We start from the raw sequence: 26,405 nt of genomic DNA, 5'->3' as shown, positions 1-26,405 counted from the left end.
TTAAAAAAAAAACCTAATAAATTTTTAATTAGAATTTTTTTCCTTTTTTTAAACAGGACAAGTAACAGATTACATCAAACTTCAGAACTTCTCAAATATCTAGTTATTATACACATTCCCATCTGTCTTGCAGGGAGGGATCTTGGTCGGCTTAACAGTTTCAGATAAAATAAGCTGCATAATAGTATATATTACAATAGTAAGTGTACAATGCTTACATGGAATATGTTTTAGAAGCAAGAAAAAGATGCGTATGCATCAAAAGGCGACCTCTTAAAATGCCACAACTATTTTTTTACATTCACTCTTGTAACAGGTCACAAGATGGGGTCACTAAGCTCAGATAAATCACTGTGATGCACATAAAATACAGAAAGATTGGTTATTTTATATATTATATATATATATTTATATTTCCACACGTTAGCATCTGAGACATAAACTGAGAATTTAAAATTTATTCTCTTCAGATAACAAATCATTTTTTATTCTTCATAAACATGGTGCCCACAAAAGCACATAGGTAAGGCACAGTAAGGTTTTCTGTTACAGAGCAGTGTGCATCATGTTTACTTAACTGGGAAACGTGCATTAACTGTGCAAGTTCATGCGGCAAACCTAACACATATACAATTTTAAATAAAAGGAAACTGAGCTTTAAACAAAATCAAAATTGGTACAATTTCAGCTGTTTCACATATTCATTTGGACTGACAATGATATACCAACAGGTTGTTTTTAAAAAGCCAATTGCTACATTACAAGTAAACTTTGCTCCAAAACTATTTTAATCTGAAATCATAAACCATAATAAAGTAACTTTACTGAAACAAAGTAAATACCCAGGCACAAAGTGACCATCACTCTTTAATATACTGTGGACTTTCATGACCCAAAATTGCAAACCGAATTTTTCAAATACACATTTTGCTGCGACAATGTGCCCTGCTTTAAACTTGACATACAACAGGGAAGCTAACATTTCATTAAATTATAAATAGATTGGGAAAATGACTTAATCCCAGTGGTACTATGTCATAGCCCTAGTATTTATAATAAATACAGCTTTTCACAAAATACTTTCCCAATATCTGCCAATTGCTTTTTTATTGCTCACATAAATTTGAATCTATTACAATTGATATTGGAACTTTCACACAAAATCATACTCAAGACATTTTTATATAAAACCTATAAAAGTTATTTTAAACTTGTATCTAATACTTCCAGGTGTTTGGCTGTTTGATCTGTATGATAGTACAGCCATATGTATATATGTGTGTGTATATATACACATATACACATACACACATATATATATACATACACACATATATACACATACATATATATACACACATTAGATTATGAATAAAATAGGAAGCTTATTTTACTGCTTTAATGCAGACATCCTCACAAAACAGACTACTTTGGCCATCACCAGCATTTATACATATATACAAAAGCCAGTTTAAGTACATGTACATCCACTTACACTTTTATGTAACCACTAAACCCGAGTTGATTTTCCCATATTCCAGCTGTAGCAAATGAATCTCTTACAAGCAATAGAAACCTAAGGTTAAATTGGGAAATTAACAGTTTTACCACATTAGCCTGTAAGGAACTATTTAGGTGACTGTATACAAAAATTCACAATATCAGTTTACAGGAAATTATGGAAAAACAAGAAGCCTTTTCCCCATGCTTTTGTGTGGTTATTCAAACACTTCTTGGTGCAAAATATAACCATCACATCTGAAAATGCTTAATAAGGTCAATGTTCCTCATGCAAAACTTTTAAGTGCATTGGCTTAACTGAACTGCAAAAACTGAACAAAACAATTACTCTATCTACTCAGCATTGCTGCCTCACTGCTAAGTCCCTTTGGAACCTTAAGATTTCTGGAACGTTCAAATAGAGCTGTATTCAATAAAAATATTACATACAAAAAGCATTAAAAAGGGAGACAGGAAGCCAAACAGGAATTTTCCTACTGTAAAGAACAGTCTTAGGAGTGGAAGAAAGTCTTTTCAGGAACCTCCTTGAGAATTGGCTAGGCCAGTCCGAAGACGAAGATGAGACATAGAGTTCATATGTTTATTTGATGGCTTCAAGGGAGTGTTGCAAGTAAGAGCCTGGGGAAAGCGATGGTGATATCTATCTAGTCGTAAATATTTTACTGTAACCAATTTCCCTGTTGTAAGATAAAAATAATATTTTAGATCTGTATGAATGTGCTTAATATTAATAGAAAACAAACGGTGGTAAAAGATAAATGAACACAAATAAAATAATCTAAAATTATTACTCTACAAATGATAACCTAAGATTCTTTAATTTAAAATCTGGTAGAATTTAACAGTAAGCCATAATTTATCTTTTCAAAATGTCTGTAGTATTCAAATTTCTTACCATCAAACCAAGAGCCATGCAATGCCTTAAAAGCTTTCCCAGCATATTCTGGAGACAGACATTTAACATATACACAACCCTGTAATATTTTAAAAAGGAAACAAAAAGGAAGAAAGAAATAGTCTTAGTTTAGTAGCAACAATTCAAAATGTAGAATTTAATAGTGAAAGTTACTTTACCTCACGAGAGTTCTTGTCTACTGCAATGTGAACAATGCCATCATTATCACTGCATTTTTCTAAAATTGCTTCTTGAATTGCCAAATGCCACTGATCCCCTATTTCCCTAAAAATTTAATGAAAACAAAAATCAACAGCCATATTCCTACTCAGAAAGAAGTCTTTTGTCTCTTCAATGAATACATGCTAAGTTGCTTCAGTTGTGTCTGACTCTGCAACCCCATGGACTGTAGCCTGACAGGCTCCTCTGTCCATGGGATTCTCCAGGCAAGAATACTGGAGTGGGTCGCCATGCCCTCCTCCAGGGGATCTTTCCGACCCAGGGATTCAACCTGCGTCTCTTATGTCTCCTGCCTTGGCAGGTGGGTTCTTTACCACTAGCATCACCATATACCTAACTAGAATTAGGACAGCTTAAAAACCATATATTTTTAAAAAACTACGTATATAAATGCTTTTTACTAGCAGTAGGTAGATTTTAAAATGTTAGCATTCAGAAGTCCCAGCTATGTTCTCACTTTCCAGTGTAAGAATGCACAAGCTGAGGCACTGAAGGATCGGCCTACCACAGCAGACAAATGTGTTTTCAGTTTTCTGTTTAAAATCCTTTGCACGTACAGTCATTTCTATCTAAACAAGTGTTAATAAACACTTCAATGAGTTGTGGTAAACTTGTAAAAGTTAAGCATTATTTTTTAATGATAATTTCAAATTCCTAACTTAAGGAAAATTCTTAGTAAATATATTCTGAGCTGTTTTTTCCCAAAATATTAGAAACTTTATACAGGACAAACATTTTGCAAAAATAAGTCACTTTACTATTATGAAAGAGGTTCTGCTATGGTAGCACACATTTGTCTTTCTTGTGAGATACAGATGGTGGGGCAGAGGAAAAGGCCATTAGACTTCAAATCATAAATTTCCATCTCAGGTGATAAAATCCTGGACTGGCATAGATTTCCTAATCTCTAAGGTATGAGGTAAGACTCCCAACAGAGGGATCACCACACTATTGTTTCTACTTCTGCAAAATGAAGGGGGCGCGTGTGCGTGTGTGTGTATGCTGACAGCGCATTGTCACATTAACAATTTCACTGTTGCTTAGTTTACCATATCAACTATTTCTTGAAATAAATGAGTTATCAGATGGGAATTATGCATATTTTATACATAATACAATTTCTACTATCAGCTTTTTTTAAAAAACAGAATTTGATTTGTCCTATTGTTGGACAGATAAGCAGTCACCTCTAGGAAGCAAATTCTAAAGATTATTACAGCTTATATGCAAAATATTATGGATTTTAAAGAAATAACTGTTGACTATACTATTTTCTGGAATGCACGTGTCACTGTAATTATATAGAAAGTTTCTCAAATGGTAAATGGACATAAATGTTCCTCAAATATTGCAATGACAGGTAGACAAATCTTATAGAAAGGAGGGTATGTATATCTTTCATAGAAAACTTTTTTTATAATAAGGGTTTGGAAATTTTAAGACAGCAGATATTTTTATTTATATTGCCTACAGAGGCAAAGAGTGCTGGCAAACATGACATACATTTAATAAGCGATACTGTTGTTTATCATATCTGTCATTAGTCTGATTCAAGCATCTGTCTTCTATAGGGATTCACAGTAAATACAAGGATTTAAGAAAGTTTTTCAAATCATTATACACCTGTGTCTTTTGGGAAAACTTTGTTTCAAATTTAAAAAGAAGAATTGGGAAAAACATAACATTTTGGTAGTTAAGATTCAGAAGTAAAAGAGACTTTTCAATTATAGACACAGCATTATAAGACTATCATGTATTTTTCAGCCTAATATTAAAAAGATTGCATATACCTTTTGTCATAATACTTACATAACTGGATCAAACATATTTCGAATCTTCAGACATGGCGTCAAACTATTTGGTGGTGAATTTCTTCTATCTAAATGAAATGCTATAAAAAACAAATTAGTTTTACTATTTTCCACTGTTCCATTTTATTCAAAGGTATTCAATTGAAAGGTCACTCAGTTCATTCAAAAAATATTCACTGCATGTTTTTACTACGAGCTGGATCCCTGGATCAAGGTGAATCAGACAGACACAGTTACTGATCTCACACTTTACAGTTGAAGAGACAGATGAAAAACAGTATTGCCAGAGAAATTATAACTGTGGCAAATTCTAAGAAAGAAGGGTATAGAAAACTGTCAATGTACTTAAGCCCATCTGTGAATATCAGATCACTGAGGAGGGTGTACCTATGGTTGATACTTGCTGATGTATGACAGAAAACCACAAAACTCTGTAAAGCAATTATCTTTCAATTAAAAAAGTAAAAAAGAAAAAATTTATGCTGAAACCTAAAGAATAAACAAACATAGGCAAAATAAAGAGAGGTGTAAAGGACACCTAAAGCAAAGATGACAGCTTATACGAAGCCCAAGGCAAGAAGGAACTTGATATATTCAAATAACTAAAAGACAGCCACTGTGACTAGAGATGGAACAACAGAAAGATAAACCTGGAGAAGACGCTGGATTATGGAGGACTATGTAAGCCACATTAAAGTGCCTGGACATTACCATAACAGCAATGGGAATCCACTCAAATGTTTTAAGGACAGGAATAGTAAGATGGGATCTCTTAAAATTTTTAAATAGACTGTTAGGTAGAAAATAGATGGATGTAAAAATGAATGCAAGGAGACTAGTTAGAGGTTATTATGTTGTCCAAGATGGAGATGATAGTATGTGGATAAGACAAGTCAACGATGAAGATGGAAATAAGTGGACAGAATCAGGACATTATGGAATAGATTTGACATGACTTGTTTAATGACTGCACATGTAGGGACTAAGGGAGAGATTAAGGATGACTCCCAGGTTTTTGACAGAACCAACTGAAGACGGGACGGTATCATTAATTAAACAGGACACTGGAGGAGAGGTCAGTTTGGAGAGAGATGACATTATGTTCATGCATGTGTTGAAAATCTGGCACTTCTTAGTACAGAAGACAAGTATACATCTGGGTATAAAAATCTGAAAGTCAGAACAGAAGACTTAGTGCATGATATAAAATTGAAAGTTATCAACATATATATAGCAAATGAAGTTGCAGCATAAGATTATTTGAGAAGACCAGGAGAAGATAAAAGATGGCCTGGAAAAACTTCAATACTTAGAGGTCCAGGAAAATCTGGAAAAGAAGATTTAAGAAATGGTAAGAAGCAGGATGAAAATCAGAAGAAAGATGTAACCACAAAACAAGAAAGTACCAAGGCAGGTTCAATTGTGAATATTGCTAAGTAAAATAATGGGAGGGAGGTGGGAGGAGGGGATCAAGATAGGGAACACATATAAATCCATGGCTGATTCATGTCAATGTATGGCAAAAACCACTACAATATTGTAAAGTAATTAGCCTCCAACTAATAAAAATAAATGGAAAAAAAAAAAAAAAGGAAAATGTCCACTGAAATTAGCAACATCGAAGTCTGACAGCGATTTCCTTGAAACGATGAGGATGGATAACAGATTGAAGTCAGCTAAAGAATAAATGGGAGGTGAAAAAGTAAAGACAGTGAGTAAACTGTTTAACGCTATTTGGCTATATGTAGGGAGAGACACAGCGTGACAGCTACAGAACAGTGTATAGTGCAACAAGGTGTTTTTAAGACGAGACTACAGTATGTTTAAGTGCTAATGAAAAGATCCTGGAGAGGCAGGAATTTAAACACAGTAAGGGAAGATACTTGAGAAGACTAGAGGGAACGAGATCCAGAGGGATCCTCTGAAGAGAAGGGCTGGGTCCTTGTTAAATGAGATAGCACCTTGATTGCAACAAGAGGTGAGGATGAGCATGTATGTGTGTTAGTCACTCAGTCATGTCTGACTCTTTGCAACCCCATGGACTCTAGCCTACCAGGATCCTTTGTCCATGGAATTCTCCAGGAAAGAATACTGGAGTGGGCTGCCAGTTCCTTCTCCAGGGAATCTTCCCAACCCAAGGATCAAACCCAGGTCTCCCACACTGCAGATTCTTTACCATCTGAGCTACCAGGATGAGAATAGATTCTGGTAATTCTATGGATTTAGTGGTGGAAATTTGAGGCAGGTACAATCCAATTGCTTCTATTTGAGTCATCAACTGAGAATCAGAAGATGGAGAAGAGCAAAGGTTTGAAAAGAGGGGACGGGATCTAAAACTGCTTTTGAGTAGAATAGGAAACTGAAGCGACTAGCAAAAAATGGTAAGAACAAGAAAGGCAAGTAGTATTGACAACCTAATTGCAATTAATTATTTATAAAGTTGCCAGTCTGCTAAGTGGTTATAACTCTCCTTGCTATGCTCAGTCATTCAGTTCAGTTCAGTTCAGTCACTCAGTCGTGTCCGACTCTTTGCGACCCCATGAATTGCAGTACGCCAGGCCTCCCTGTCCATCACCAACTCCCGGAGTTTACTCAAACTCATGCCCATCAAGTCGGTGATGCCATCTAGCCATCTCATCCTCTGTCGTCCCCTTCTCCTCCTGCCCTCAATCTTTCCCAGCATTAGGGTCTTTTCAAATGAGTCAGTTCTTCGCATCAGGTGGCCACAGTCTTGGAGTTTCAGCTTCAGCATCAGTCCTTCCAATGAACACCCAGGACTGATCTCCTTTAGGATGGACTGGTTGGTTCTCCTTGCAGTCCAAGGGACTCTCAAGCATCTTCTCCAACACCACAGTTCAAAAGCATCAATTTTTCGGCACTCACCTTTCTTCATAGTCCAACTCTCACATCCATACATGACTACTGGAAAAACCATAGCCTTAACTAGACGGACCTTTGTTGGCAAAGTAATGTCTCTGCTTTTTAATATGGTGTCTAGGTTGGTCATAACTTTCCTTTCAAGGAGTAAGCGTCTTTTAATTTCATGGCTGCAGTCACCATCTGCAGTCCCATCTGCAGTGATTCTGGAGCCCAAAAAAATAAAAGTCTGACACTGCTTCCACTGTTTCCCCATCTATTTCCCATGAATTGATGGGACCAGATGCCATAATCTTAGTTTTCTGAATGTTGAGCTAACGCTCAGTCATTAGCATACAGACAAGCAGAGATAAACAGTTCCATCCTTGGTTGGAATTTACCAGGGTAAGATTAAGGACAAGTGATGACATAAGGGTACTAGCAAGAGAGTGACTGAAAAGATGGACCAGGGAAACGAGGATGGACAGGAAAAGAAGTGAAAACAGGAGAAAGGCTAAATAACTGGAGACAGAATGAGCACTGAAGAATCAGAGATTATGGAGTTCCCAAATACGTGAAGCAGGAAGGCTGAAAGGATGAGCTCATGACAAAAACCAGAGTGTATCAATCAAAGAGTTCACAAGTGTTAGTAATAAGAAACATCTGCAGTATGAATATTCGAACAGTGTTTGACATGGGATGGAGGTATAGTCACTAGATACGAAAAATCTTTGCCAAATCTCACATCAAGGAGGTCTGTGAACCTCTAGTACCTTTGCTGTAGACAGTCTGACTTCCTTGAAATTCTAATAAGACCTAGGTTAGCAGGGGTTCAACCAGAGAAAACAGAAACATTCATATCACCTTATTTTAGCCTAGACCCAAGACTCCAGAAAATAAAAGACCTGGAAGAAACTATCCCTGGCCAATTCTAGTCAGAAAGTAGTCCAAAAGATCAAACTGATTGATCTCTCTAACTAAACTCTAACTCCCATGGCTATGTAAAGATACAGTAGCTACTGAATGATACATTTCAAATAACCTCAGGAGCTACCTTTGGGTCCTTCAAATGAATGCTATTTATTCCAAACATGACATCTGTCAGAAGCATAAATAATTCTTGTGCTTCCCAGCAGATAGTGTTTAATTTTTAACTGGTGCTTTACAATACCTTTAGACATACTAATATTATCACCCATTTCATATTTAAGTACTATTTAGAAATTGAACTAAAAATTCAGTAAGGTTGATTATTTAACAGTTACTTGGGAAAGTACCATTAAATGACAATAGCCTGTAGTGGTAGTGAACTCAAAAGACTACTCTAACTATTACACCAACTCTGCAGACAAGCACCGTTTTGTTATTTAGCCACAACACTCAGTTGTGGGATATCTCACTTCACCGACCAGGGACTGATCCTAGACCATGGCAGTGAAAGCCTGAAATGCTAACCATTAGGCCACCAGGGAACTCCCCAGCATGTACCCTTTAAAGCAAATAGTTAATGGTTTAGTGTCATCTTGGCAACAAAGCTTCATTTTTACATCACAATTATGGAACCTATTATTCAAGGTCTTTGAAAGTGAAACTCAATTAGAGAAAAAAGGGAGAGATTAGATTTTATTTCAATTTCAAAACAATTAACCTACCTTTCCCAAATAGTCTACGTTTAGCAAGAATTGATAAATATGCTTTTTATCCAACAAGATTAAAAGAAACTCAATTCACTACTAGTTCTGAAATACAAATTAAACTAGCCACGAGATTTCTTTTTGCAATTAACCATTAAGACAAAAAATTCAAATGCGGTGACAGTTATTACTTGTAGAGGTTTGGGTACATAAGGCAACCAAACACCAAGTCCTCCTATAAACTTATATCTGGTTTTGCAACTATACAAGCATTAAGAAAAATATGGGAAGACACCCACAAAAGTGACTTGGCATGAGATATGCAAGTATCTCATTGGTGAAAGACTCTTAATGAAAAAGGCAAGCAAAAATAGAAAAAAAAGAGAAGTTAAAAAGTTATGATTTCACTCACATATGTTTTAAATATAAAATAAATGTGTATATATAAATATATACTTGTGCATATATAAATATGTATCTATAAATAATTATATATGATAAATTATCTGTACAAAAAATATCAGAGGAAAAGAATGCAGTTAGATCTTTAATACTAGGTTGTTTTTAGTAAGTGAAAGAGAGAAAAATCAAAGTAATGTATCTAGTACTGTATCAGTGTGAAGACAAACCATGTTATTTGTATTAGCACACAGAAAAGTGGGAGGACAGTAAGAAGCTAACACTGATTCCTTCTACGGGATGGGGCTGGAAGGGAGCTTTGCCATCATATATCTTTCAGTTGTACTATTTTAGACACATAAGAATTTCATATTTGAAAAATTGTCTCTATTTTTTGCTGTTTAAGCATACATACCTTGACCTTGCCACACTTTAGAAGGAATTACTAATATTTTGTCACAGGAGGCAGAAGGCTGGATCCACCGCCAAACTAGGAAGTCTGCACCACCTATTCTTCGTGTTTCTGTGCGAACTCTAGACTCATTAGCAGCAAGGAAGTCAACAGCTCTATCCCAGACTTTCTTCATTTTCTTCCTATCAATTGAAGGAAAATGACAAATTTACTATCATCTTTGTCTGTCATCTTTTTCAAATATTAGTAACTGAAGGTAGTAGTTGTTATTCTTTTTTTTTTGTTATTTTTTTTATTTATTTTTTTGTTGTTGTTGTTATTTTTGTTGTTGTTGTTATTCTTAATTAGGACTGTTCTTATCAATGCTTATGCAGTTTTTCCAAAAAGATTAAGGTGCCTGAAACGCCCCTCAGATTTACCACGTCTGGATGTCCAGAGATGGAACAATGCGTTGGTATTTCCCCTCTCAGAAGCTCTACTGATGATTCTGATGGATTGCTACGCATCTTACACAGGGTAAGAACGCTGCTTTAGGATGTGACACCATCGTTTATTTTCAAGGAGTTGTTGAATTCTTTTATTTAAAAAGCTTCGTTAACAATGAAGTTAACAAAATGACGTATTTTACAACATTAGTAAAACATCACTGGCTACTGCCTGTCTCTGTTTATTTATCAGGATATAATTGAAGGAGATAAGGTAGAGACTTTTAAGAAGTAAGAAAAGTATGCTTAGAAACCCAGTTGTCTATTACGCCACTTGAAATCAGGCCAGTAACAGATGAAAGCTTAGAAAGAGTTTAAAAGTACAAAAAGACACCTGTATAGTAAAACAGCTATTGTTGAGAAGGGTCATAACTCTCAATGCAATTTTCATGACCACAGAAGGTAACATTCTGATTTACTTCAACTCAAAATGCTTTGAACACACCTGTCATGAGGTTGTATTAAAGAATCTCGCACATGGGGAATAGGCATGTAAGGCTGTAAATCTTTGTTTTCCTGGCAAGCTTCATTATGACTTCGTAAAACATCTGAAAGTAAATGAAACAAATTTATAAGGAAAGCAACTCTTGGACACCATGTAATTTATCACATGACGACTATTCTAGAAACAGTTTATTTTTAGATTTTTACCAATACTGTACCTATAATCTTTACCACCATATCATACATCTGCCGTGTTTCCTCTTCCTCTTTTGTCCAGCGATATTTCATGTAACGCAGAACGACACAAACCATCACTACACCTGTAATATTTACATATATTGTGTTTTAAAATTGTGGTCAGTGGCATTCAGTAACATTTGTTGCAACCTGAAACAACTGTCAGTTGTTAAATCTGGTATAACAAAGTAGAGGGAAAAAAGCCATTTTGACAGTTTCTACAGTGATTATTTTAACTGCCATAATGGGACAGTGGAATGAGTCTTCAAGACAGTAGTTTGATTTAGCTATGTAATAAAATTAAGTATAAAAATTCAATATTAAACATTTCCCAGTGTATCATTTAATCTTTCCAGAAAAAAACATTTCTTCTTTTGGTCAACAACTGAACATTTAAATTCCATTTTTTTTTTTTAATACAAAGTAACATGCTTCACAAACCTTTTTCTTTGCAGCATTAAGCTACTAGAAAAGTGAGTCTTATGAGACTGTAAACATTTAAGTAAACTAAATTATTTTTAAAGGACTTGGGTAGAAAAGAGAAGAAATTTCTAATAGTCACATAAAATTAGGAGGTCTGAATGAAAATTTTAATTTGGATAAATAGTATTTTCAAAATTAAAAATAATTTTTAAAAAGTTAATTTCTAACCCAGTATTTTAAAAATAAGCTAATTTTTATATCTTCCTGCTCTATTTCCTAAAGTGGATTTCTATCTATGCACTGTATTTGCTTTTTCTGTGACATCCACATGACAAAGTCTGATTCCCACTTGTCACAGCACTGTTTCCTAAGCCCTTAGGTTGATACTGACATTGTGCGTGTGTCAGTCCCTTCAGCTGTGTCCGACTTCTTGCAACCCAGTGGATTGTAGCCAGCAGGTTCCTCTGTCTATGGGATTTCCCAGGCAAGAATACTGCAGTGGGTTGCCGTTCCCTTTTCTAGGGGATTTTTCAACCCAGGGACCGAACCTGGGTCTCCTGCTCTGCAAGCGGATTCCATACCATCAGAGCCACCAGGGAAGCCAGCTGCCATTATAAACACCCTCAGTACTACTACGTCTTAGAGAAGACTTCTGGATGTGATTTACAATGACAACTGCTGCAGAAGCATATTCTCAACCCTGGCACTGGATGAAACACAGAGGCAAACATCTGGACTACAATGTATCTTCCTCATTCTCACAACTTACCTAGGCACAACAACAGCAGCCTGTGCGTGACAGTCACAAAAGCACGCCGGAAACGACACCAGAAGGACATCTGTGGTCTTGTGGACTGTAAAAACTGAACATCAACTATATCTGTCAATTCCTCCTCAGGACCATAACCAACACACCTATGCAAAAATAATTAAGGGAGCATTTAGAGCCAAAACTACTGCTTAGGCTACAAAATAGACAAAGTAGAAACCAAATTCTTTACCTTATTCCAACATCTTTTCCATTTTCAAAAATCCACTGTAATGAGATGTTAAATATATCTTCATATTCAGGACCTAAATCCTAATAAGAAAAAGAAAGAAAATAACCTTAATAATTCACATTCACTTGATTTTATGTGTAAGCTGTCCTATAAATAACATACCTTATATAACACTTTAAACTATATAATAAAAATATATTATTCAATACAGAAAAATGAAAAGAAATAAAAGAAAAAAGTCACCATTTCCCCACCACCCTAAGATAACCACTGTTAACATTTTGCCATGCTTTTTCATTTATTTAAAAAATAAATTTAGATAATTTTTAAAAACTGCTTTTCAAGTTATCGTCGTGGTAAGAGTGAATTAGTCACCTTTTCTTTTTAATGGAGCACTATTTGTAGATGAACAAAATGACAAATTACTTAGACTTGGTTTCACAGCCATTTTCTCAACAAGTGAATGAAGTACGCCCATCAGTTTCAGAGAAACAACTGATTGTGTTATTCACGATAAAATTAAAGCTTTCAAATGAAGTGAAAAGCAGAATTTTAAATAACTTGCATCCATCATTACGGGCTTAACAATTTCACAGTGCTTAAAAACTTTTGAAAGGAGACTGTGCTGTGATATTCACAAACGTGACTTTAGAGTATGGCATATTAAAATGTGTCAACATTTGGAAGATCCGAATTAACTAGTGACCCAATATTTTCCAAATGACCAATCATAAGCTATAAAATCTTGCGTACGTAGAAAATCCATTCTAACTGCAAAACAGATGAAAAGGCCTTAGTATGAAAAGTATGGGTATGAAAAGTTCACTGTCATGGTTTTAAATTCTATACTACACTAATCTTTAAGAAACTATTACTTGTAGAGTTTTGATGCTGTATCTAAGAAGAGTATCTGACTTGAGAATTAAAATACTTTTCCCTGTTTTGACTACCTATCTGTGTGAGGCCAGATTTTTGTGATGTACTTCAACCAAAACAGCATCACAATGGATTGAACGCTGAAGCAGATATGAGAATTCAGTTGTCTTTTATTAAGCTGGACATTTAAGAGATTTGCAAAAATGTAAACCAATGCCACTTCTCACTAAATGTTTTTACTTTGGAAAATACTATTTTTCATAAAACACACTATTTATGCTTACATGTAATAAATTCATTATTCTTATTTTAAATGAATAAGTAAAATTTAAAATGTTGCTTTAATTTCTAATATGGCAAATATATATCTAAATAAATAAATACATACATATATATTCTACAAACAAATGCGATTTAGGATCATCAGTAATTTTAGGACTACAAGAGGATCCTGAAACCAGAAAGGTTAAGACGTGCTATGCATAAGTGGATTATGTACTTTTTAAATCAAAATATTAAAAACGAAAGTGGTGTTGTATTATACACACTTTTTTTCTACTTGCTTTTTTCACAGAATGAACTGGTGTTGTCAATGTATATCAGTATAAGTATTCATGGAACAACTCCAATTTTTTCCAGCATGATAGTATTCTATTGTGTGGTTATTTTACACCATCACCCTTTCACTAATGAATATGAAATGGTTTCAATTATTTGAGTATAACAAGTAATACTGTAATAAACATTCTTAAAAATTCTTTCATTCAAAATATTTATTGAGGGCCCACTATGTGCCAGGTATTGGTTCTAGGACCTAGAAAATGTAGCTCTAAGCAAAAAGCCAAAATTCTCCACGCTCATAGAACTTGTATTCTATTCAAAAGTATGTCTTTATATACTTTTGGAAGTGTAAAAAAAATGAATTTCTAAAAGTAGAAACAAGAAGTCACTTTATAAAATTCTTTAAAAATGTTTATATGTAATAGCTACTGCATTTTAACAACAGATTCTTCAACAGCATTGGAAATTACAATGTTCTCATTTGATCAGTTTACTCTCTAATGTTATTTTAATATATCAAATTTGAAAGTATAATAAAGAATTTTATGAAGCAAAACTAATCTTGCTAGGCATCATTACTTATGTGTAACTACTGCCAGGATTTTCAGATGCTAAAGATAACTGTAGGCTATTTTTTTTTTTTAAGTGTGATAATTTCAGCATTATTTATAAATACAAAAACATTTGTAGTCAATGTTAGCATTTAATTATTAAAAGATGATTTATATATGAGATCACTTCTGTTGGATATTATTAAATTAGAAATAATCATGATGAGAGCTAAATAGCTATATACTTTAAAAACTAAAATTCAACATTCAACTATTCTTAACTATGAAAGATATATACTCATATAAATAAGAACTAGAAAATAAAAAAAAAAGTAAATTTTGTTTAGTATTGCTTCAAAAAGTTATGCAATTATACAAGATAATTTCAGGCAATTTCTGCTTTTGTTTTAATTTATTATTTTTATTGAAGGATAATTGCTTTACAGAATTTTGTTGTTTTCTGTCAACCTCGATATGAATCAGCCACAGGTATACATATATCCCCTCCCTTTTGAACCTCCCTCCCAATAATTACTGTTTTAATTATTGTAAGTAGACACAAGAAATCACTTTGCATATAACTAAAAATCAAACAGAACTCATATTCTCTTACTCTAAATTAGAGAAGATTAAAGCTTTGATAAAGAAACATCAAGAGAACATATTCCTGATTATATTGCATCGATCAGGATTAGATAAAGCACAAGCAATACAAGATTTTGAAAACTCCATACAACAATATTAATATGGGAAAGACTAGAGACTCTTCAAGGAAATTAGAGACACCAAGGGAACATCTCATGCAAAGACGGACTCAATAAAGGACAGGAATGGTAGGGACCTGACAGAAGCAGCAGATACTAAGAGGTGGCAAGAACACACAGAAGAGCTGTACAGAAAAGACCTTCACGGCCCAGAAAACCACGATGGCGTGACCCTCACCTACAGCCAGACATCCTGGAGTGCGAAGTCAAGGGGGCCTCAGGAAGCATCCCTATGAACAAAGCCAGTGGAGGGGATGGAATTCCAGCTGAGCTATTTCAAATCCTAAAAGATGATGCTGTGCAAGTGCTGCGCTCAATATGCCAGCAAATCTGGAAAACTCAGCAGTGGCCACAGGACTGGAAAAGGTCTGTTTTCATTCGAATCCCAAAGAAAGGCAATGCCAAAGAATGCTTAAACGACCACACAATTGCACTCATCTCACATGCTAGCAAAGTTATGCTCAAAAATCTCCAAGCCAGGCTTCAACAGTATGTGAACTGTGAACTTCCAGATCTTCAAGCTGGATTTAGAAAAGGCAGAGGAACCAGAGATCAAATTGCCAACATCCGCTGGATCATCGAAAAAGCAAGAGAGTTCCAGAAAAACATCTACTTCTGCTTTATTGACTATGCCAAAGCCTTTGACTGTGTGGATCACAACAAACTGTGAAACATTCTTCAAGAGATGGGAACACCAGACCACCTGACCTGCCTGCCTCCTGAGAAACCTGTATGCAGGTCAGGAACCAACAGTTAGAACTGGACATGGAACAACAAATTGGTTTCAAATCGGGGAAGGAGTATGTTAAGGCTGTATTCTGTCACCCTGCTTATGGTCACTTATATGCAGAGTACATCACAAGAAATGCTGGACTGGATGAAGCACAAGCTGGAATCAAGATTGCCAGGAGAAATATCAATAACCTCAGATATGCAAATGACACCACCCTTACGGCAGAAAGTGAAGAACTAGAGCCACTTGACGAAAGTGAACGAGGAGAGTGAAAAAGTTAGCATAAAACTCAACATTCAGAAAACTAAGATCATGGCATCTGGTCTCATCACTTCATGGCAAATAGATGGGGAAACAATGGAAACAGTGACAGACTTTGTTTTTTTGGGCTCCAAAATCATTGAAAATGGTGACTGCAGCCATGAAATTAAAAGACGCTTGCTCCTTAGAAGAAAAGTTATGACCAACCTAGACACCATATTAAAAAGCAGAGACATTACTTTGCCAACAAAGGTCCGTCTAGTCAAGGCTATGGTTTTTCCAGTAGTCATGTATGGATGTGAGAGTTGGACTATAAAGAAAGGTGAGAAGAACTGATGCGTTTGAATTGTGGTGTTGGAGAAGACTGTTGAGAGTCCCTTGGACTGCAAGGAGATCCAGGCAGTCCATCCTAAAGGAAATCAGTCCTGAATATTCTTTGGAAGGAATGACGTTGAAACTCCAATACTTTGGCCACATGATGCGAAGAACCGACTCATTTGAAAAGATTCTGATGCGGGGAAAGATTGAAGGCAGGAGGAGTAGGCGACGACAGAGGATGAGATGGTTGGATGCCATCACCAACTCAATGGACATGAGTTTGAGTAAACTCCAGGAGTTGGTGATGGACAGGGAGGCCTGGCGGGCTGCAGTCCATGGGGTCACAAAGAGTCGGACACGACTGACTGACTGAACTTGACTGACACAGAGCTGAAGACCTTGTGTTAATTCCTGTTTGTAATATATTGGTTTTTGAAAAGGATTTTGTACTCATTTAGTTCCTTTCAAAGACTGTATCCTTCAAAGACACAAACAAGATACCACCCTTGAAAGATGTGGATATTTTAAAAATCAATGAAGTACATACATTGTATTTAACTTGTATTTACATACACATTTTTCAGTTCCTATTCCATGCAGTATGCAGTATTTTATGACATTTTTTCATTATTATACAGAACTTGAAAAATTAGACTATAAACATATTTCAAGTAATGCAAAAATATATGAATTTCTAAGTCTACTTGCTGTGTAATTTAAATATAAAAATGGAGGATAAAGATTATAAATAGCATGAGTGCCCTCATTAATTATCCTTAAAAACAAACATAACAGTTCAAATTAGCAAGGACAGCTACTCTAATAAGTTAAATATGTAGAAGAACGAAGAGCTTAACACTTCTAGTTATAAAACAGTAGAAGGATAGGAAAAGGTATCTGTTGTTATTTTTCCATTTTCTGTTCTCCTTTCCTATGTAAATACCCCTGGATATCCAACCACTACCTGGAATTCAACAGAACCATGGAATGTTCCTTTATGAATATACATTTTAAAAAACAAATGATATTTAAAACTTTAAGATTTAACAGTCTGAATTCTTAAATAAGCCATTACTTCCACAAATATTCGACACAGTACATGGAGTTCTATAGTATCATAAAATGGAATTTTTGTAGAAGTAAAAGTTGAATTTTTTTCTGGCATATGCGAATTAAAAACAGTTCATGCTAACACTGTCACATACAGCATCTACCTGATTTTAAGTTTGAAGTGTTTTATTCACTTTTTGGAGCCACTTGGAAAGCTGTAATGCAAAGGGTAAGCCAATTTTTTTGGCAAAGGGCAGACAGTAAATATTTTAAGCTTTGTAACATATACACTTCTGGTCTCTGTCACTTACATATTTTTAATGCAACCTTTAAAAATGTTGTAAAACCTCAGCAGGCCATACAAAACCAGGCTCATGACCTGCAGTTTGCCAATCCTCAAGGTAAGGCATTCCTGTATCATAAAACACCCATTTTCAAGTAACTGATGACAAAATTCAGGAGGAAATCAAGTTTTTAATTTTTAAAGTAGGTCTATTATTAACATAATTACTTGTTACTATTTATTTATAGGCAACAGTTCAGCTAACACACCACTGACAGCATCACAGAAATTTTTCTAAATTGAATTTCAAGGAAGTTTTCCCAAATCTTTAACAAATTAAATCTATTTTAATACATTGTAATTGATTCCCAATTACAAATTTACCTTGTTTTCAAAATAACTAGCCGAAATGTGTAATTTAAAAACCCATATCAGATGCTTTGAACTTGGATTACAGTTTCAAAGCACAAAAATAATACTGCTTCACGTAAAAGATTCAGTTCATTAAAGAAAGCAGCAAAACAAACAGAAGGGAAAAGATAGTGGTGCAGGGAAAAGTGAAGCCAACCTTAAAAATCTACCGGATAAAGTTCACAAATGGATAATTTGCATGACAAAAATAGCTATGTGGCTTTAGTGAATATTCTGGTGGCTCAGTGGTAAAGAATCTGCCTGCAATGAAGGAGACGCAGCAGGAGCCACAGGTTCGATCTCTGCATCAGAAAGATAACCTGGAGAAGGAAATGGCAACCCACTCCAGTATTCTTGCCTGGAAAATACCATGGACAAAGGAGCCTACTGGGCTACAGTCCATGGAGTCTCAAGAGTCAGACATGACTTGGCGGCTAAACAATACACATTAGATGCTACCTTTAAATTAGGTAAAACATGACACACAGAAATTAATAGTGAGTATGATTTAGTTCTTAATGTTTCAGTGGAAAGTTGATCTTTTACTTCCAGGAATAATGGAAGAATATGGTCTTTAGAATACAAGAGGCCTGGAATCAGATCATGACTCCACTACTGAATTGCTGTATGTATAACCACAAGAGGACATTAAGAGAATATAAGTCATGTAGGGAGATGCATATACTTTGTTCACTTCTTCAGATTCTCAACCCTATTCAGGGTCAGTCTCTTGACCACTCAATAAGAGCGCATGGGTTATAAACCCAGCTCTTCCATCTAAGAGGCAGAATAGTATAGTGAAAAGAGCAGATATTTTGATTCTATTCACAGTTCCATCACTTACTAGCTGGATGACCTAGTTATTAAACCTCTCTGAGCTTTATTTTCTTTATAAAGGTGAGTCTGAAACCACCTACCTTGTTGCATCACTGTGAAATCAAAGGTAGCATACAGAAAGTACCAAGACAAATTATACTTGAAATACTATAACCATTATGAAAGGTATTAATTCATTCCATTTTTTAGGATACTTATTTTTCCACAAAGACACAATCTTATTAACAGTGATTAACATTCCAAGTTAGCCCATAAAAATTTATTCAACCCATAATTTGGCATATTTGCAATCTTCTTTCCTATTATATTCTTCACAAGTCTTAAAACATATTGTGTTTAAAATTAAACAGGTCTTAAAAGTGACCTAGGAAATGAACCACCATTCATTTCATCATTCTATTGCTATGCTATCATACAAAGCTCCTATTATTTAACTTTGCATCTATGTCTTTTCAGGAAAATATAGTGCCACGTATTTCCTAAATGTTCCACCAGAGGGACCTCTTAACTTTTCACAAATCAAAACTAGATTTCAACCTCAAAAATGATGAATAAAAAGCCCCCCAAAAACACTGTAGGAGTAAAAATGTTAAAGTTATTTAAATTGTCACACTTATTTAAATTTTCTTTGAAGGAGAAAGTGAGAGAAATAATAAAAAAAAAAACAAAACAGAATGTAAAGACTCAAAGTGAAAAAAGTTTTTACTGAGACTTATTCACTCATTTTGGGATTCCCTGGTGGCTTGGTGGTAAAGAATCTACCTGCCAGTGCAGGAGACCTAGGTTCAATCCCTGGGTCGGGAAGATCCCCTGGGGAAGGAAATGACAACCCACTCCAGCATTCTTGATTGGGAAATTCCATGGACAGAGAATCCTGGTGGGCTACAATCCATAGGGTCACAAAAGAGTTGGAGATGAGTTAGCAACTAAACAATTCATTCCTTTTACTCCATCAAACATTTACTTAAAATGCACCAGATGCTGGGGAAAAATTAGCTTACAGCATAGCAGTTCTACGCATTTTCTAGCTCATTTATTCCTGAATGCAAAAACTTAATTGTGTTGCAGATGAAACCACGGTACGAGCACATAAAAGGTACAATAGCTCTCTCTCCATAAGCAGAAAATCTATAATATACATATGGCCGTCATTGTTTGATACCAGAATTGTAGTGGGATTCTTCCATATTTACGATAGAACTTGGGTAAAATAAAATAGATTGTGCTAAAATTATCATTACAAATTAGAAAGTACTCTGGCAATATATTTCAAAAGTATTAACAAAAGTTCTTTGAGCAAGTGATTTCCTTCCTAGGACTATTTCCTAAGGAAATAATCACAAAATCAAATACTATAATGCAAAATTAGCATGCTTTCATAATACTGAAATCCCACAACCCAGGACAATAAAAACACGTAAAGAAATATTATTCAGTAATAAAAAGGAACAGTCTTTAAAAGCCTGAACAATGACATGGGAAAATGCTAACAACTTTAGGGAAAAAAATATCAGTATTTATAACATTTATACTGATACTAATTTCAGGGGGGAAATGTAAGACTAGAGAAACATGGACCAAAATGAGTGGCTAACTTTAGGTGGTGAATCTGAAATGCACTTTTCCTTTAATTTTCTATATGAGTTAAATCATAAGCATGGGGTAATGTTATATCTGGAAAAAAAAAAAAAAAAAGAAGCCTTATTAAAAACAGCACCTAAGCTTTTATCTATACCATCAAACTTTATTTCTTTGGAAAAATTCCTGTTTAAGGTTTTTCTTTTAGTAGCAGTCCAAACTGCATCTTTGATGATAACAAGTTTTATCAGATTTCACAGCAACTGAAAACCTGAAAATGAAACTCCAAAAAGAATACACCCCCCCCAAAATGTATAACAAAAAGGATATTATCTACATAAAATAACTTCATTTAACTAATTAAGAAATTAATCCAAAATCTTTTGTAAAAATATACATTATATGTTCTACTAAATTTCTTTTTTAAAAAAGGAAAACCTAATCTGAAACATAAAACAGTTACAGAGAAAAGATATGAAGATCTTTTAAGACTGGAATTCACTATCATCATGATAAAAAACAAAACAAAACTCAATACAGACAGTTCCCTACTCAACTCATGAAGGGGTGCTTCTAGTAACTTCTTTGCTGCCAGATTTTAATAGAACTAATCTTTTGTACCTACTGCTGCTTGGCTTAGACTTCAACTTGTCCCAACTCTGGTTCTGTGTCCCTTCTTTTTTACCTTATCCAGTCAAATGGCTGGGAAGGGGAAAAAGATGCAGTTAATCACCTTTCCATACCAACCCCTGACTCCTCCAGCTCCAGCTTGACTACCAATGAAGCCTTATCCTGTTCCCAAGCCCTATCCCATCCATTTAGTCCTTCCTTCTAACACAATTCAGCAGACTTAAAGAATCTCAGGGTTCTTGTGAAAAGTAACTTAATCCTATCCCAGGAATTTATGACTGATGATAGCACACATCTGATAACTGGGCCATTACCACTCTCAGAGAGTCAAGTGAAGTGAAAGTTGCTCAGCCATGTCCGACTCTTTGCGACCCCATGGACTATACAGTCCATGGAATTCTCCAGGCCAGAATACTGGAGTGGGTAGCCTGTCCCTTCTCCAGGGGATCTTTCCAACCCAGGGATTGGACCCAGGTCTCCCGCACTGCAGGCAGATTCTTTACCAGCTGAGCCACAAGGGAAGCCACAAGCCAAGCCAAGAGAGAGTTAACTGGGGGGAAAAAGGGGGAAACCAAGAGGGATTCATTGGTTGGGATCAGTTTTTCCTACTGCTAAAAGTAAAAACACTTTCACTTGCTGGCTTTGGATTCCCATATGTTCTGCCCTTTTCCTGGGCTATTTGACTCTGTGTTCCCTTTAGCCTACTCAATCCAATCCTATCTTTTCCTTCACCTGCATAATTCATCTAGCAATTCTTCCACTCTTTAAGACAGAGCCTCATAATTATAAGCCCTTCTTATTTAGACCTTTTTGGATCCTGATCCTTCAGCTATCCCAACTATTAGCTACTACACTCTCCACAAGTTTACCTGTCATTAATGTTGTCATCTAGGCCACAACTGAAAATGAAGGAGAGAATAAGGTTGACAGACAAAATCTGCAGCATGTTAGAGAAAACTCTCTCCAGAATGACACTGGTTTAGTTAGGAAACACACAAAAAAAGAAATAAAATTTATTGGAAGTTAGCATAACCATCAGGAACTGAGCTAGGTACTTTATACTTTCACTTAAGTCCTCCCAACAACTCTGATGGTCATTAATGACAACGGTCCCACTTTCACACTGAAACACAGGTACAGAGAAGTAAGGGGACTTTACCGAGATGCAAAGCTTCTACCTGTCAGTGCTACAATTCGAGTCAACATCTACTCCTCATCATGTTATACTGTCTTAACATCTTTTGCGTATCTACATGTAAGTTATGAATTAAGTTAAAAACTAAGTCCATATTTCTCTTTTTTGACAAGCATATTATGGGAGATTGCCACCAAAACTTTGCTGAAAGCTTTAGAACTATACAATGTACTAAATTTAAAAACAAAAAAGAGGGGTGACATCAGCAAAACAGCTGAATAGGAAGCCCCTGATCCTCCTTTCCTGCTAGAGACACAAATTCCACAATACACAGATTAATTCCCTTTGTATGATAAGAAACCTAGAAACCAGTTAAGAGGTTCTTGCATCCCAAACAGTACAAAGCCAGCTGCATGAAAGTAGAAGATTTGTAACACTCACTCACTGGAGCCCCTGCCCCTGGCACAGCATAATGTGATTGGCAGAAAATTCCCAACCCCTGGCTTCTCCTTGAGCAGGGAAAAAGAAGACTGGAGTATCTGTCTAAATGTTCAGACTTTTGCGGGGCCACCAGAGGGATAAGGTTCTGTCGTGCTTGAATCTAAGCACTAATAGGTCAAAGGGCACCAGGTTGGGGACCACCAAGAACAAAGGCAATGAACTAGCACACACTGGCCACTGCCCCTGCCTGCAGTTCAGTGCAAAATAAGTGTTAGAAAACCCCAACTCCTCATTTCTCCCTGAGGAGGGAAAGAGCTGGAACGTGTGTCCAATGTTTCAGTTTCGCACAGAGCTACCCAAAGGACTGGTTTCTGTATGACCTGTTTCAAAATACCGAGACCTGACATGGTCTATATGCCTGGAGGCTGCTGAAAATAAAAAGGAGATGGACAGCTTGCTGTTGCTCCAGAGGACCCGCAGTACACCAGACAGACACCAGAGGGAGCAAGAGATTACAGGCTCCTATAAAAACACACTTGCACATTTTTCTTGTCCGTTTTGACTATTAACTGAAGTACAGATTTTGTTCAAATTTCACACAATCTTATATTAGTGCCCATTATTTGTTTTCATACTTCATTCAAGATCCCACATTGTCTTTAGCTGCACTGAGCAGTTTCAGCTGCATTTAACAAATTCTGATAAAATCTCTTTTCATTTTTATTCTGTCATGCATATTTTCTAATTTTCCTTGATGTGCGGCTTCCCTGTGGCTCAGATGGTAAAGAATCTGTCTGCAAGGCAGGAGACCTGTGTTTGATCCCTGGGTTGGGAAGATCCCCTGGAGGAGGAAATGGCAACCCACTCCAGGATTCTTGCCTGGAGAATCCCATGAACAGAGAAGCCTGGCGGGCTATAGTCCATGGGGGTCGCAAAGAGTCGGACACAACTCTTTTCTTGATATGGCTCCTTAGATACATCCATCATTTAAAAGTGGACATTACCAAATACATGGGATTTTTAAAGTATCTTTGGTATTAATTTCTCATTCTGATATTAACTTCTCATTTAAATGCTCTCTTCTCTGCAATTGCCCTCTGCGCTTTTTCAGTCTTCTAACTTTATTGAGTCTTTCAATGGCTAAGTCAAAGATTTCTCTTGGTATATGTCACATTGCACTTGAAAATACGTGGGTTATTTTCAAATATCTTTTGACAGATTTCTAACATAATTCCATGGTGATAAGAGAACAGATCCTGTTTTTCAATACCTTCAGACCATGAAATTTTGTACTTTGTTTTACATTTCTGGATATGTTCCAGTGTCTCCTGATTTATAATCTATGGGAACCTGAATAGAATTTGTATCCCACTGTTGTGTGAAAATTGTATAAATCTTAATTATGTTGAATTGGTTCGTAGTGCTTTCCAGATCTACTATACTCTTCTACTTTTCTGTCTACTCATTCTATTATTAACTTTTGAGAGTTTGATACTGAAACTCCAACTAAAAATTTATGTACTAGAAAAAATAATTGTAATATATAGTGGAACTATTAAAAAAAAGAAGAAACCTGCAAAACCTCTCTAGTTGGGAATATACACCCACAAGCCCACAATAAAGATTTGAGGAGACCCAGCATATCTGAGCTCACCGGTAAAGGTCTTCCCCTGCATGAAGGCAGTTCTTAAAGACTGGGAGATGTGGTTTTCAAATGGAATATCCCAAAACAAAGTAGCAAGGCACACAAAAAGAAACGAGGAAACACAGCCCAACTAAAACAACAAAATAAATCTCCAGAAACTGACCCTAAAGATACTGAGGTATATGAATTATCCAATAAAAATTTTATAGTAAACTGGCATCACTGAGCTCAGGAAAACAACATATAAGTAAAATGAGAATATCAAGAGAGAGAAAATACTAAAAAGAACCAACAGGAACTCTGGAGCTGAAGAATACAATAACTGAATTGAAAAATTCACAGCATGGGTTCAGCAGCAGTCTTAAATCCATCAGAACAAAGAATCAAGGAACTAAAAGATAAGTCATTTAAAATTATCCAGTCAGAGGAAGAAAAGAGAAAGAAGAGTGAAGAAAGCTTAAGGGACTTACGGAACATCATCAATTGGACCAATACACGCATTATAGAAGTCCCAGAAGGAGAAGTGTGAAAGGAGTACAAAGTTTATTTGAAGAAGTAATAACCAAAACTTTCCAATCTGGGGAAAGAAATGGACATTCAGATGTAAGAAACCCAATAACTTCTTATGGGATACAGCAAAAGCAGTTCTAACAGAGAATTTCACAATGGTAAATGCCTACATTAAAAAAAGAAAGATCTCAAATAACCCATCTCTACACCTCAGAGAACTAGAAGAAGAATAAATTAAGCCCAAAGTTAGCAGAAGGAAACAATAGGAATTAGAGCAAAAACAAAATAGAAGGAAAAACAAAACAAAGATGTGGTTTTTAAAAAGATAAGCGAAATTAACAAACCCTTAGTTAATAAAAAGAGAAAGAAGACTCAAACAAAATCAGAAATGAAACAGGAAGGGGCCTTACTGCTGGCTCAGTAGTAAAGAATTCATCTGCCAATGCAAGAGACACGGATGGGTTCAATCTCTGAGCCAGGAAGACCCCATATCTGCAGAGCAGCTAAGCCAGTGCACGACGACTGTGCCCTTGTGCTCCAACGACTGAAGCCCACTCTGCAACGAGAAGCCATGTACACCAAAACTAGAGAGCAGGCCCTGCTCGCTGCAACTAGAGAAAAGCACGCAGAGCAACGAAGACCAGCAAAGCCAAAAACAACAAATTAATTTTTTAAAAAGAGAAGTGAAAGAGATTTTTAAGACTGATGTCAGAGAAATAGAAAGGATTTTAAGAGACTACTATGGACAATTATTTGTCAACAAACTAGATAACAGAGAAAAAATGGATAAATTCCAGAAACATATAGCCTATCAAGACTAAATAATGAAGAAAAAATCTGAACGGACCTATAACTAGTACAGAGACTGAATCAGTAAACAAAAGCCTCCCAACAACATTTGGGATTCAATGGCTTCACTGGAGAATTTTGCCAAATATTTAAAAAAAAAAAACTAACATTTAGCCTTCTCAAAGTCCTCCACAAAACTTAACAGGGAACACTTTCACACTCATTTTATGAGGCCAGCATTACTCTGACATCAAAGATGCTTCAAGAAAGGAAATACAGACCAATATCCCTGATGAATATAGACATAAATCTTGAGCAAAATATTAGCAAAGTGAATTAAATAGCATATTAAAAGGATCAAAAGTGGGATTTATTCCAAGAATGAAAGGACAGTCAAACACACAAAAGCCAATCAATGTGACACATCACATTAACAGAAGGAAAAATCATGTGATAATTTCAATAAATACAGAAAGAGCATTTGACAAAATTCAACACCTTAAATGATTAAAAACACCTGATAGACCAGGAAGAGAAGCAAATTACCTCAGAACAATAAAGGCCATATATGAAAAGCTGATGACTAATATATTTTTATTATCATTTTTTCTAATATATTTTTAATCATGAAAAACTGAGGTTTTTCCTTGGAGACTACGAATAAGGCAAAGATG

General features: G+C 35.6%; 1 protein-coding gene across 1 annotated transcript in view; it reads right to left on the bottom strand.

The window, feature by feature from the left end:
- The window catches only part of LEMD3 (LEM domain containing 3), a 69,658-nt gene continuing 43,253 nt past the window's right edge, over nt 1–26,405 (bottom strand). Inside the window, exons 5-13 of the mRNA XM_043446328.1 lie at nt 12,359–12,438; nt 12,127–12,272; nt 10,916–11,017; nt 10,699–10,801; nt 9,772–9,950; nt 4,466–4,547; nt 2,596–2,701; nt 2,417–2,495; nt 1–2,198 (exon numbers count right to left, since the gene is read on the bottom strand). Of these exons, the coding sequence (XP_043302263.1) occupies nt 2,035–2,198; nt 2,417–2,495; nt 2,596–2,701; nt 4,466–4,547; nt 9,772–9,950; nt 10,699–10,801; nt 10,916–11,017; nt 12,127–12,272; nt 12,359–12,438 (1,041 nt within the window). The 3' untranslated portion in view covers nt 1–2,034. The remainder of the gene's footprint in view (nt 2,199–2,416; nt 2,496–2,595; nt 2,702–4,465; nt 4,548–9,771; nt 9,951–10,698; nt 10,802–10,915; nt 11,018–12,126; nt 12,273–12,358; nt 12,439–26,405) is intronic.

Source organism: Cervus canadensis, chromosome 25, assembly GCF_019320065.1.
Source record: "Cervus canadensis isolate Bull #8, Minnesota chromosome 25, ASM1932006v1, whole genome shotgun sequence".
Classification (NCBI taxonomy): Eukaryota; Metazoa; Chordata; class Mammalia; order Artiodactyla; family Cervidae; genus Cervus; species Cervus canadensis.
The sequence above is the reverse complement of the archived record's forward strand: the minus strand, read 5'-3'. Positions and strand labels throughout refer to the sequence as shown.